The sequence below is a fragment of the Eschrichtius robustus genome, chromosome 2 (assembly GCF_028021215.1).
Source record: "Eschrichtius robustus isolate mEscRob2 chromosome 2, mEscRob2.pri, whole genome shotgun sequence".
NCBI classification, from domain to species: domain Eukaryota; kingdom Metazoa; phylum Chordata; class Mammalia; order Artiodactyla; family Eschrichtiidae; genus Eschrichtius; species Eschrichtius robustus.
In genome coordinates this window covers 169,071,205-169,085,748 of record NC_090825.1, presented here as the reverse complement: position 1 = coordinate 169,085,748, position 14,544 = coordinate 169,071,205, and the positions used below count along the sequence as shown (strand labels likewise).

Below are 14,544 nucleotides of genomic sequence, written 5' to 3'. Positions count from 1 at the left end.
GTGAAAACACCATAGGCAGCCTCAGGCCAGGAAAACTTTCTGTTTAAATGCAAATGGAGCTGGCTGGTCAGGTTACCACCTAGAGGCGAAGATGTTTGGGCGGAGCCCAGCTCTCCTGCTCTGCAGTCACTGAGACACGAAGTGGCGGGACTTGCGAACTGTCCAATCAGGGGTGCCGCTGGTGGAGGTGGGCGGGGCGACGCACAGCACCAGCAAGAAAGTCGCCACGGACTCCGACATCCCACGGAGGATATCAGGCGTTCCCAGCCCTTTACGGTCCCAGTCGTTTCTGCACTGGTCGTGGGAGGCGTAGGAGGGACTCGGGGAGACCCAGAAAAGCTGGATATGGTGAGTGTGCCTCCCCGGCGTGTGGAGACGGAGCGGAGAAATTGGTGGGAACCAGCGGGGAACAGGCCGAGGCGGGACCCGGGCCTCCCCGCGTTCAACTCCGGAGTCTGCGGACCCGTGTCCACTTGGACAGCCACTGGGACCTCATTCCCTCCGGCTCGCAGCGTGGGGGCGGGGCCTGCAGTCGGGACCCCGGGCGTCCTGTCCGGTCACTGCGCGCCACGACTTCGGCCCCGGCCCCTAGCCTCTCTGGGCAGCTCTGCGCCCGCAGCCCCGCGTCTCCCCCAGCATGTGCGGTGACCACGAGGAGGGTCATCAGGGAACAATACTGACTCGGTCCCCGGGGTACCTGTGTATGAGGAGCTGTGTGGGGTCCCCAGTCCCTCCTTTCTCCTCAGGGCGGGACCCGTTTTCTCCAGAGTTTTCCAAATGGTTGGGGAGCAGGGTCTCAAATCCACGACCCTGTCCCTCTAGCCTAGCTCTTCCTAGAGTGGCAATAAATGCCTCAATTTCCAGATTCCTTCCCGAATTCTAAAACTCCAGCTTCTCCTCTTCGATTCACAGCATCATTATCAACTATTTGTCTTCCGTGGTGCATTTCAAGCAGAGCCAATTTTTTTTTGTTTTAATTTTTTTTTCCCCACAGCGTCATGGATGACCCCTTTTTATAGATTTATATTCGTTGTGGATATTTGACATGAGAGGACAGCCATGAATAACTACGTGGAACTACCGTTTGAATCCTCATGCCTCTCCCTCAGGATCTTTTCTGGGCACAGACATCCTATCCGAAATCCTGCCGGTGGTGGTCCTCTTTGGAAGCTTTCCTGGTTGATCTGTCGGCCTTGTCCCTCTCTGGCTTTGTCATAGGACATTTTTCGTCATCCTTTTAACATTCGTCTGTCTGTGTCTTTAGGTTTAAAGTGGATTTCTTGTGGACAACATACGATTAAGTGTGATTTAAAAAATCTGTCATTACTGTAGTCTTTCAGTTGTATTGGGACCTTGATTAAAGTGGTGGCTAATACAGTTGGATTAATACCTACCACACCTTTTATTGTTTTTATTTGTTACCCTTGTACTTTGTTTCTTTTTGTCTTCCCACTTTTTCTGCCGTCTCTGGCTTTAATTGAGCATTTTACCTGATTGTTTTTCTTAATCCTCTGTTAGTATATCAATTACACATATTTTTTCACTTTTTTAGTGCTTGCCCTTGAGTTTTCAGTATACACTTACAACTAAGCCACATCATTTGTCAAGTCCACCATACTACTTCATTGGGCATGCAGGTAACCTCATACGAAGTTGTTCCCACTTCCCCCATCTCTGGTCCCTTGTCACATGGCTCTCATTTATTTCACTTATCCGTAAATTTATAATTGCCAAATACATTCTTGTTCATATTTGAAACAAAGTGGTTATCTGCCATATTAATTATAAGAATTACAGTAGATATTTTACCTTCATATATTGTTTTTCTAATCCTACATCTTCATCATTTACATTCTTTCTGATGAGTCTCTGAACATTTCTTTCACAGTAGGTCTATTAAGACAAAGTCTCAATTTTTTTCTGAGAAAGTCTTTATTCCTCCTTTATTCCTGGAAGATAATTTCGCTTGACACAAAATTCTAGGAGAGTTGTTTTTTGTTACGAAACGTTAAATATTTCACTCCACTCTTTTATTTCTTGCGTGGTTTCTGAAAAGAAGTCTGATTTAATTCTAATCTTTGTTTCTGTATAACTAAGGTGTTTTCCCCTCTGGCCTCTTTCCATATATATTCACCTTGTCTTTGGTTTTTGTCTAGTTTGAATACGAGCTACTTGGTTGTCCATTTTTATTGTTTATGTGTTTAGTGTCCTCTGAGCTTCCTGGATCTACAGTGTGTCGTGTGTCATTAATTTTAGGAAAATCTCAATGATTGTTACTACACTAATTTCTTCTGTTCTTTTCTGTCTTTTCCTTTCGTAATCCCATGATGGTTATAAATCTTCTTTTTAAGACAGTTTATGTTAGGGTTCATGGATATTGTTCTGTCTTTTTTGTGTTTCCATTAAACTCTGCTGAAATAGAATTTTTTGACAGGCCATGGTAAGAACAGAATATTTGGGGAATATTAATAATGTTGTATTTATTTTCTCTTTCCCAATTTTAAAGATCGTGGGTTGCCCTGTGACCTAAATGCTGTGAAGAATCTAAGAAGAGAAGTTTATTTCAAGTTATTTTGCTTTTTTCTTGCGAGGTTGGGAATGATAGCTTCTAAGTTATTAAATGCCAGAGCCGGAAGTAGAAGCTTCTGACTCCAATTTTTTGACAGTTGACTGTGGACAGCTTTAGAGCCTCATTCCTCCTTCTTCCCCTTGTGACCCACGTGTATCCAAGACAGTGAGAAAGGCTTTGCTCCTACCTTTGGCGCAGGAAAAGATTGAATCCACACATGCTCTGCCCTTGTGTGTAAACTCTCACTGTATCCCACCACAAAACCAAAATAAAAAAGTCCACACACATTTCCTTGCTCTCTCAGGCTATTTCACGCCTGCTTGAGAGACCTGCCTTACACTCGCCAGAGACCTCAATTATGGAGGAATATACCCTTTTATAGCCTACTGGCAGTGTGTGCTGTCTTCAGCTAAGGGATTCTTATGCTTAGGGGTTGAACTGCATGTTCCTTTTCTCCCTAGAGGAGCTTGACAATGGCAGAGGAAGGAAGGACACCTCTACAGTGGCTGGTCACAGAGGACTTCCTTCTGATTAGAGGATAGTGATTTTATGTTCTTTGGGAGGAAAACACTGTGGACAGGTTTATTTATTTTATAATCATGGGAATATTCACCATGAAAACATCATGGACTTCAGTGAGCTCCCTTACAATCTGCAGCTCTTAAATTTTTTTTGTCAATTTATAAATCCCTTATACTATACGCAAATCCTTGTTGTTTATCTATTTAATATGTAGTAAACTGCATGTGTTAATCCCATACTTCCCATTTATCCCTTTTGGTAACCATAAGTTTGTTTTCTATGTCTGTGAGCCTGTCTGTTTTGTAAATAAGTTCATTTGTACTCTTTTTTAGATTCCACATATAAGAGATATCATATATTTGTCTATCAATGTTTGATTTACTTAGTCTAATAATGTCTAGGTCCATCCATGTTGCTGCAAATGGCATTATTTCCTTCTTTTTTATGGCCTAGTAATAATACATTGCATATATAAACCACATCTTTGGAATCCGTTCATTTGTTGATAGACACATAGGTTGTTTCCATGTCTTGGCTGTTGTAAATTGTGCCGCTGTGAACATTGGGATGCATGTATCTTTTCGAATTAGAGCTTTCCTCTTTTGCTGATGTAAGCCCAGGAATGGGATTGCTGGATCATATGGTAACTCTTTTTAGTTTTTTAAGGAACCTGCATACTGCACCAATTTACATTCCTACCAACAGTGTAGGAGGGTTCCCTTTTCTCCACATCTTCTCCAGCATTTATTATTTGTAGACTGATGATGCCCATTCTGACTGGTGTGAGTTGTTACCTCAGTGTAGTTTTGATTTGCATTTCACTAATAATTTGTGATGTTGAGCATCTTTTCATGTGCCTGTTGGTCATCTGTATGTCTTCTTTGGAGGAATGTCTATTTAGGTCCCTTTTTAAAAAATAAGTAAATAAATAAATAAATAATTAATTAATTTATGGCTGCGTTGGGTCTTCGTTGCTGTGTGTGGGCTTTTTTCTAGTTGCGGTGCACGGGCTTCTTATTGCGGTGGCTTCTCTTTGTTGCAGAGCACGGGCTCTATGTGCACGGGCTTCAGTAGTTGTGGCACATGGACTCAGTAATTGTGGCTCACCGGCTCTAGAGCGCAGGCTCAGTAGTTGTGGCCCACGGGCTTAATTGCTCCGTGGCATGTAGGATCTTCCTGGACCAGGGCTTGAACCTGTTTCCCCTGCATTGTCAGGCAGATTCTTAACCACTGCGCCACCAGGGAAGCCCTGTTTGTATATTTTAGAAATTAAGCCCTTGTCACTCACATCCTTTGCAAATATTTTCTTCCAGTCCATAGGTTGTCTTCTTGTTTTGTGTATGGTTTCCTTTGCTGTGCAAAAGCTCATAAGTTTGATTAGGTCCCATTTGTTTATTTTTGCTTTTATTTCTATTGCCTCAGTAGCTTTACCTGAGAAAACACTGCTACAATTTATGCAAAAGAATGTTTTGCCTATATTTTCTTCTAGGGGTTTTATGGTATTAGGTGTTATATTTAAGTCTTTAAGCCATTTTGAGTTTATTTTTGTGTATGGTATGTGGGAATGTTCTAACTTCATTGATTTACATGGGGCTGTCCTGTTTTCCCAACACCACTTGCTGAGGAGAATATCTTTTCTCCATTGTTTATTCTTCCCTCCTTTGTCAAAGATTAATTGATCATAGGTGTGTGAGTTTATTTCTGGGCTCTCTATTTTGTTGCATTGATCTCTATGTCTGTTTTTGTTCATTACCACACTGTTTTAATTACTGTAGCTTTGTAGTATTGTCTGAAGGCTGGGAGAGTTATTACTCCAACTTTGTTCTTTTTCCTCAGAATTGCTTTGATAATTCTGGGTCTTTTACAGTTCCATATAAATTTTAGGATTATTTGTTCTAGTTCTTTGAAAAATGTCATGAGTAATTTGATGGGGATTGCATTAAATCTGTAGATTGCTTTGGGTAGTGTGGCCATTTTAACAATATTAATTCTTTCAATCCTAGAACATAGGATATCTTTCCATTTCCTTGAATCATCTTTGGTTTCCTTTATCAATATTTTATAGTTCTCAGCATATAAGTCTTTCACCTCCTTGGTTAGGCATATTCCTAGGTATTTCATTTTTTTTTGATGTGATTTTATTTTATTTTTTTAATTTATTTTTTAATTAATTAATTTATTTATTTTTGGCTGCATTGGGTCTTTGTTGCTGCGCGCGGGCTTTCTCTAGTTGCGGTGAGCAGGGGCTACTCTCAGTTGCAGTGCATGGGCTTCTCATTGTGGTGGCTTCTCTTGTTGCGGAGCACAGGCTCTAGGCGAGTGGGCTTCAGTAGTTGTGGCATGCGGGTTCAGTAGTTGTGGCTCACAGGCTCTAGAGTGCAGGCTTAGTAGTTTTGGCGCACGGGCTTAGTTGCTCTGTGGCATGTGAGGTCTTCCCAGGCAAGGGATCAAACCTGTGTCCCCTGCGTTGGCAGGTGGATTCTTAACCACTGCACCACCAAGGATGTCTTGATGTAATTTTTTTTAAAATAAATTTATTTATTATTTATTTATTTTTGGCTGTGTTGGGTCTTCGTTGCTGCACAGGCTTTCTCTAGTTGTGGCGAGTGGGGGCTACTCTTCGTTGCAGTGTGTGGGCTTCTCATTGCGATGGCTTCTCTTGTTGCGGAGCCCAGGCTCTAGGCATGTGGGCTTCAGAGGTTGTGCATGTGGGCTCAGTAGTTGTGGCGTGCAGGCTCAGTAGCTGTGGCACACAGGCTTAGTTGCTCTGCAGCATGTGGGATCTTCCCGGACCAGAGTTTGAACATGTGTGCCCTGCATTGGCAGACGAATTCTTAACCACTGCGCCACCAGGGAAGTCCCTGATGTGATTTTAAATGGGATTGTTTCTTTACTTTCTCTTTTTTATATTTCTTTTTTGGTGTAAAGAAATGCAACAGATTTCTGTATATTTATCTCATATTCTGCTGCCTTGCTGAATTCATTTGTCAGTTCTAGTAGTTTTTGTGTGGAGTCTTCAGGGTTTTTATATGGAGTATCATGTCATCTTCATATAATGACAATTTTACTTTTTCCCTTCTGATTTGGATTTCATTTCTTTTTCTTCTGTGATTGCTGTGGCTAGGACTTCCAATACTCTGTTGAGTAGAAGTGGTGGAAGTGGGCATCCTTGTCTCGTTCCAGAATTTACTGCGAATGCTTTCAGCTTTTCACCATTGAGTGTTACGTTGGCTGTGGGTTTGCCAAAAATGGCTTTTATTATGTTGAGATATGTTCTTTCTATAACCACTTTGGTGAGAGTTTTTATCATGAATGCATGTTAAATTTTATCAGATACTTTGTCTTCACCTGTTGAGATGATCATGTGGTTTTTGTCTTTTCTTTTGTTGATGTCATGTATCACATTGATTGATTTGTGTGTGTTGAACCATCCTTGTGAGCCTGGGATGAATCCAACTTGATCATGTTGTATGATCCTTTCTGTGTGTACTTGGATTTGATTTGATCACATTTTGTTGAGGATTTTTGCATCTGTAGTCATCAAAGATATTGGCCAGTAATTTTCTTTTTTGTGTAGTGTCTTTGGTTTTGGCATCAGGGTGATGGTTGCTTCATAGAATGACTTTGGGAGTGTACCCGCCTCTTCAGTCTTTTGTAATAGTTTGATAAGGATCAGTATAAGTTCTTCTTTGTATGTTTGGTAGAATTCTCCAGGGAAGCTCTCTGGTCCTGGACTTTTGTTTGCAGGGAGTTTTTTGTTTTTGTTTTTATATTGCAGCTTCAATTTTTTAAAATTAAATTAAATTTATTTATTTATTTTTGGCCACACCACATGGCTTGCAGGATCTTAGTTCCCCGACCAGAGGTTGAACCCAGGCCACAGCAGTGAAAGTGTTGAGTCCTAACCACTGGACCACCAGGGGATTTGCACAGTTTCCATTTAGCTTCTAGCGCTTGGTCTGTTCAAATTATCTCTTTCTTCTTGACTCAATTTGGGTAGGCTGTATATTTTTAGGAACTTGTACCTTTCTTCTAGGTTGTCCATTTTGTGGGCATATACTTGTTTATACTATTCTCTTATGATTTTTTTGTATTGCTGTGGTATTGGTTGTTGTTTTTCCCCTTTCATTTCTCATTTTGTTTCTTTGGGTCCTCTCTCTTTTCTTTTTGGTGAGCTTGCCTAGAGGGTTGTTGATTTTTTTTTATCTTTTCAAAAAACCAGGTCTCAGTTTTATTGGACTTCTCTAATGTTTTTTTTTTTTAAAATCTCTATCTACTTCCTCTCTGATCTTTATTATTTCCCTCTTTCTGTGACTTTAGGTTTTGTTGTTCTTTTTCTAATCCTTTTAGTGGTAGGTTAGGTTATTTATTTGGGATTTATTGTTTTTGTTTAAAGAAGCCCTGTATCGCTATGAAATTCCCTCATAGAATTGCTTTTGCTGCATCTCATAGATTATGTATGGTTGTGTTTTCATTTTCATTTTTCTTGAGGTAATTTTTAATTTCCTCTTGGATTTCATTGTTGACCCATTGGTTTTTTTAGGGACATGTTGTTTTTAGTCTCCATATAATCATTTTTTTCTCGCTTTTCTTTCTGTGGTTGATTTCTGGTTTCATGCTGTTGTGGTCAGAAAAGATGCTTGAAATAATTTCTGTCCTCTTAAATTTGTTGAGCCTTGTTTTTTGTTCTACTGTGTGGTTTATCCTAGAGAATGTTCTATGTGTGCTTGAAAAGAATGTGTATTCTGGTTTCTTTGGATGTAGTGTCCTATAAATAGCTATTAAGTCTAACTCTTCTATTGTGTCATTCAGAATCTCTGTTGCCTTACTGATCTTCTGTCTGGAAGATCTGTCCATTGATGCCACTGGGGTGTGAAACTCTCCTATTACTGTATTCCCATCAATTTCTCCTTTTATGTCTGCTCATATTTGTTTTATGTATTTAGATGTTCCTACATTTGGTGCATGTATGTTAATGAGTGCAATATCCTCTTCTTGTAGATCCTTTTATCATTATCTAGTGTCCTTCTTTGTCTTTCTTTATTGCTTTTGTTTTAAAGTCTATTTTGTCTGATATGAGTATTGCTAACCCTGCTTTCTTTTAATTTCCATTTGTTTGAAATATGTTTTTCCATTCCCTTACTTTCTATGTTTATGTTTCTTTTGCTGTAAATTGGGTCTCTTGTAGGCAGCATATTGAAAGTTCTTGTTTTATTATCCAATTTACCACTCTGTCTTTTGATTGGAGCATTTATTCCATTGGCACATAAAGTAGTTTTTGATAAGTATGTATTTATTGACATTTAAAACCTTGTTTTCCAGTTGATTTTATATTTCTTATTTGTTCCTTTCTTCTTCTTTTTCCCTTTGTAGTTTGATGGTTTTCTTTGTATTATGCTTGAGTTTCTTTCATTTTGGTTTTTGTGAATCTATTGTTTGTTTTTGGTTTGTGGTTAGCCTGGTTTTCAAGTTTGTTAACCCGTAAATGTATGTACTTGCTTTAGACTGGTAGTCATATAAGCTCAAACACATTGTAAAAGATCTACATTCGTACTCCCCCCTCCCACACATTTTGTGATTTTGATGTCGTATTTTACATCTTCATGTTTATTACCCTTTTGCTGTTCCTTATAGTTATAATTGCTTTCACAGTATTCTTTTGATTCTTTTTAAATCTATGTACTGGTTTATTTAAGTGATCTTCAGTCCTCTTATATATTTACCTTCACTATTTTGATTTTCCCATTCATATAGATTCTTGCTTTTCCATTTAGAGAGGACCTTTCTATATTTCTTGTAAGATAGGCTTAGTACTGCTGTATGCTTTTAGTTTTTTCTTTTCTGAGAAATTCTATATCTCTCCTTCTATTTTAAATGATAATCTTGCTGGGTGGAGTATCCTAGGTTGCAGGTTTTTACCTTTCAGGACTTTCAGTGTATCTTGCCACTCCTTCTGCCCTGCAAAGCTTCTGTAGAGAAATCAGCTGATAGCCTTATGTGGATTCCCTTGTGATTGACTCTTTGGTTTTCTCTTGTTGCCGTTAGAATCCTCTCTTTATCTTTACTTCTTCCTATTTTAGTTATGATATATTTTAGAGCAGGTCTGTTTGGGTTCATCTTGTTTGGGACCCTTTGTGCTTCCTGTACCTGGATATCTGTTTCTTTCTTTAGGTTTGGGACGTTTTCAGCCATAATTTATTCAATACTTTTTCAATCCCCTTTTCTCTTTCTATTCCTTCTTGGATTCTATTATGCGTAAATTGGCATGCTTTATATTGTTCCATACATCTCATATGTTGCTTTCATATTTTTCATTTGTTTTTCTGTCTGCTGTTCTGATTGGGTGATTCCCGTTATTCTTTCTTCCAGGTCACTTGTTTGTTGTTCTGCATTATTAAGTTTGGTATTTATTGTCTAACTCAGTATTCATATTGGCAATGGAGTTGTCTAATGTTGATTGGCTCATCTTTATAGTTTCTAGTTCCTTGTTGCAGTGATCCACATTTTTATTGGTAGCCTTTCTTAATACCCTCAGCATTTTTATTACCTCCTTTTTGAACTTGGGGTCTGGTAGACTGGAGAGGTCTGTTTCATTGTTTGTTCTTTAAGGGGATTTCTCTTGTTCTTTTAATTGGGAGTAGTTCTTCTGCTTTTTCATTTTTCTTATATTTCTCTGACTCTGTCAGTTTAGGAGAAACAGTTGTCTACTGTGGTCTCGCAGGGCTGATGTTTTGTGGGAGTGTCCCTGTGTAGACTGCTTGAGTCCAATATTCATGGTGCAAGGGCTGTTTTTAGTATGTATGCTTGCCATGTGTCTCATCAGGTTCTGCTCACCCTTGTTGGTGTGCTTGGCCTTGTGGTGATCAGAGACTGCACTGGATGTTTGGTGGGGCCTCCTCTTTGCTCTGTGATTGTCACAGGTCTGTTGGGGGCAGGGTCTGCTCTCTAGTTGTTGGAATAGAAGCTCCTAGATCCGGTTCTAAACTGTGGTGTGAGGTAGGTGACACTGGAGCCCTCCCACTGGGAAAGGAGCCACTTCATCTTCATCCCCAGGAGATGTCTGTGGGATGTGTGATTCTGCGATGCTGCTTGCCACCTGGTGTGCGTACCCACAAAGATCACTGCTGCTGGCACTGCCCTTGATGGCCGCCTTCACTTGGGGGCTCTGGTAATCAGGTTAGAGGTTCCTTAGGCGTGTATACGTGTGCACAGGGCCACCAGTGTTTAAACCCACAGAGTCATGTCCCCTGAGCCAGCAGATAATCGGCTGAGGTGGCTCTCAGGTAAGCACAAGCAGTCCTGGTCCCAAAATCTGCTGGAACGAGAACCCCCTGGAGCTGCATCCCAGCACCTGCAGTAGGACTGCCTGCAGTTGGCTCAGATTTCAGCCCTGCCTCTGCTTGTTCAGGCCCACAAAGTTCAAAGAACCCACTGCAGCTAGATCCCTGCTATGAGCATGCTGACAGTGAGGCTGCTATGGCAGACCTGTTCCCCTCCTGCCCGTGTTGACAATGGGGCTCCTATGGCAGACCCACTCTCCATCGTGCTCATGCCCCCAGTTGCGACCCAGGCCACAGTCCAGGCCCTGTGGGCTGTCTCTGTGCAGCCAAACTGAGTCCTCTCCCCGGGTCTGTCCGCTGAAGCCACGTTTCTGCACCCAGTCATTGCACACACCAGCAGGCACATGTCTTGGGCTGAGAAGTGTGGGCACGTTACCAGGACCTTCAGTTCTGATCTCTCTCTACCCTGCCAGGCTGCAGGCCAGCTGCCACACTCTCCTTTCCAGCCTTTGAAGCTCCCTATCTATCCTGGTGGACCTCCCAACTGGTGAAGGAGGTTCCCTGGCTTAGGGGACCTTTCCTCTTTCACAGCTCCCTCCCAGCGGCGCAGGTCCCATCTCAATTCCTCTTCTCTCTTCTCCCTTCATCCTACCCAGTTATGTGGGGATCTTTCTTGCAGCTTTGGTTATATGAGATCTTCTGGAAGCTTTCAATAGGTATTCTAAAAAAATTGTTCCACATGTAGATGTACTGACAGGAGGAGGTGAGTTCCATGTCCCTCCACTCCGCCATCTTGTTCTCCTCTCCTTAAATTGTTTTTTAATGTCAGCAGGGACGAGGATCGACTGTCATGGTGTGCCACATGGGCTCTTCTGACATTATTATCTCAGTGTGTATGCCTGTGTGTTCCCAGAATTGGCAGGAAGCTGCCCTGAGGCACAGGAGTGTAGAGATTTTGTGGTCTAAGTTGTCATGCCTTCTTTGTCATGTCTGAACTCTATGTTCCAAATAACTTTCTAGTCCATTAAATTGGACAGAGAGACAAAGGAGGTACTGAGTCTGTAATACATATGACACAGGGCAAAAGCAGTGCTTCTCCCCAAGAATATTTTCATTCAGCCAGTTGCATCTTGTCACTTTTAATGTCCTGGAGGACTGTAGGATCTGTGACTAGCTGGACCTTGTTAAATGTTACATGCCAGAGGCCTCCTGGACTCTCATGCTTGGTAATGGGAAGAGAAGAAAAAGCTTGTAGTTATTCACAGTGGTTTATGCATTGAAACCTCACAGAGATTTGACCCCTTGTCTCTTGGAGTGCTGGAATTGGTGGGTAATAAGGAAGGAAATGAAAGAATTTTTCTCATAAGGAATTGATGGTCTTAAAATGATAATATTGGTTTCATTTGTATAGCATTTCTGTCATTTCCCAGTATTCTCTGGGCCCTGCCACTAGAGAGAAATAAAATGTAATGTGATCACAGTAAAAATGTGTAAATAATTTTCATGTCTTTATGGTACTGATAAATTAATGAGGAAGAAAGTGTGGACAGAGGGTGAGTAAATGTTTGGAAAGGCCAGAATCATACATAACCTTCCCATAAATGGAATATAGGTGTCCAGTGCTGTCACTCATCCTACTGTACACATACTTGGGATGTTTTAGGACTCAGTGACCTGTGAGGATGTGGCTGTGAACTTCACCCTGGAGGAGTGGGCTCTACTGAATCCTACACAGAAGAAACTCTACAGAGATGTGATGCAGGAAACCTTTAGGAACCTGGCCTCAGTAGGTAAGGATGGGGACTTTCCATCAGTTACTCATGTAGAGATCAAATGCTTCTTGCTCATTGATGTTGTTCTAAGTTGTGTAATGTGAGAAGGGAGGATGTTGGTATATAAACCAGGCATGATCACAGATAACAATGTACATAGAGTCAAATAATATTTCTTTAATTTCCTATCTTTGGAATTATTTTACTGGGTCTGCATTTTAGGAACAAAATGGGATGATGATGACATTGAAGAGCAGTACAAAAACCAGGGGGGAAAACCAAGGTAAGTCACACTGACAATAGAAAGCATTGACTCACGTGAGAATCCTGGTATATTATGAAATTTTAAAAACGTGCAAACAAAACAAATAGCCCTTTCTTCTAATTTAGTTATTCTTAGAAAGTTTCTTTCAAAAGTATTTCTTAAATGTTATATAAATGTGCAGTATTTGCAAAATAATTCACTTGCAAGCAGTATTAATAAACCCTGTATTTGAATATCACTTCAGTAGAAAGGGTGCAGTCCTGTTGCAGAGCATTCAGTATATTCAATTCCTAACAATTCACACAAATTAGAAAACCACACTATTCCTATCAATTTTAATAAATGCAATACATATAAAATGATTAAGAAACCATTAATAATGTGCTTCTCACATTTTCAGAAATCATATGGTAGTGAGATTCTCTGAGCGTAAAGACCGTAGTCCATGTGGAGGAAACTTCAGCCTTATTCCACCTCTCGATCAGGACAAGAAAACTCCTGGATTAAAACCATTTGAATGCAGTGTATGTGGAAAAGTCTTCATGCATCATTCATCTCTTAATAGGCACATGAAATGTCACATTGAACACAAACCTCAAGATTTTAAAAAATATGATCAGGGACTGTATAATACATATAAATGTAAGGAATGTGGGAAAGTTTACAAATATTACAGTTCCTTACAGAGGCACAAAAGAACTCACACAGGAGAGAAACTGTATGAATTCCAGCAATGTGGAAAAAGTTTCAGTAATCCTCAAGGTTTCCAAACACATGAAATAATTCACTCTAGAGAGAAGCCCTATGAATGTAAGCAATGGGGTACAGGTTTATGTTCTCAAAAAGGTTTCCAAAAACACGAAAGAGATCACACTGGAGAAAAACCCTATGAATGTAAGGAATGTGAGGAAGCATTCATTAACCCCAGTTCTCTTCAAATATATGAAAGGAGTCACAGTGGAGAGAAACCATATGTATGTAAAACGTGTTGTAAAGCATTTAGTATTCCCAGATCCCTTCGAGAACATGAAAGAACCCATACTGGAGAAAAACCCTATGAATGTAAAGTATGTGGGAAATCTTTCGCTTCCACTTATGTTCAAGTGCATGAAAGAGCTCACACTGGACAGAAACCCTATCAATGTCAGGAATGTGGGAAAGCCTTCGTTTGTTCCTCAGGCATTCGAAGGCACATGAAACTGCACACTGGAGAGAAACCATATAAATGTGAAGAATGTGGGAAAGCATTTATTATTCCCAGTTTTCTTCACACACATGAAAGGACTCACACTAGAGAGAAACCGTATATGTGTAAAACATGTTCTAAAGCATTTAGTATTCCCAGATATCTTCGAAAACATGAGAAAACCCATACTGGAGAAAAACCCTATGAATGTAAGATATGTGGGAAAACCTTCAGTTCCACCTATGTTCAAGTGCATGAAAGAATTCACACTGGAGAGAGACCCTATAAATGTAAGGAATGTGGGAAAGCCTACATATCTCTCTCAGGCATTCAAAGACACATGAGACTGCACACTGGAGAGAAACCATATAAATGTGTAGAATGTGGGAAAGCATTTATTATTCCCAGTTTTCTTCAAACACATGAAAGGACTCACACTGGTGAGAAACCGTGTGTGTGTAAAATATGTTCTAAAGCATTTCGTTTTTCCAGTTCTCTTCAAAAACATGAAAGAACACATACTAGAAAAACCCTATGACTGTAAAATATGTGGGAAAACTTTTGCTTCCACTTACGTTCAAGTGCATGAAAGAACTCACCCTGGAGAGAAGCCTTATGAACGTAGGAACACGGGAAAGCCTACATTTCTGTCTTAGGCATTCAGAGACACATGCATACTACAGAGAAACCATGTAAATATGAAAAATGTGGGAAAACCTTTTCTGATCTCTCTACTTTGCAAAAGCATGAAAGGGTTCACTAGATAATAGGTATAGTTTTTAAAGAGCCTAGGAAAGACTTCAGTGGGCCCACATACTTATATGTGAAAACTCCCATGAGAAACAAATATAAATGTCAGTAACATGAGGTAACTTGTTGGAAAGTAATCCAAGAATAATGTTTCAGAAAATCTTCAATATGAAAGACTTGTTATAAAAATTTATAAATAT

At 40.2% G+C, this 14,544-nt stretch overlaps 1 protein-coding gene across 1 annotated transcript; it reads left to right on the top strand.

Annotated features, from left to right (window-relative positions):
* The first annotated feature begins 230 nt into the window (after positions 1–230).
* LOC137759978 (zinc finger protein 709-like) lies at positions 231–14,132 on the top strand. Its single transcript, XM_068536815.1, has 4 exons — positions 231–348; positions 12,035–12,161; positions 12,366–12,426; positions 12,809–14,132. The coding sequence occupies exons 1-4, from the start codon at positions 346–348 to the stop codon at positions 14,130–14,132; spliced, it is 1,515 nt and encodes a 504-aa protein (XP_068392916.1). The 5' UTR covers positions 231–345.
* Positions 14,133–14,544: the final 412 nt, after the last annotated feature.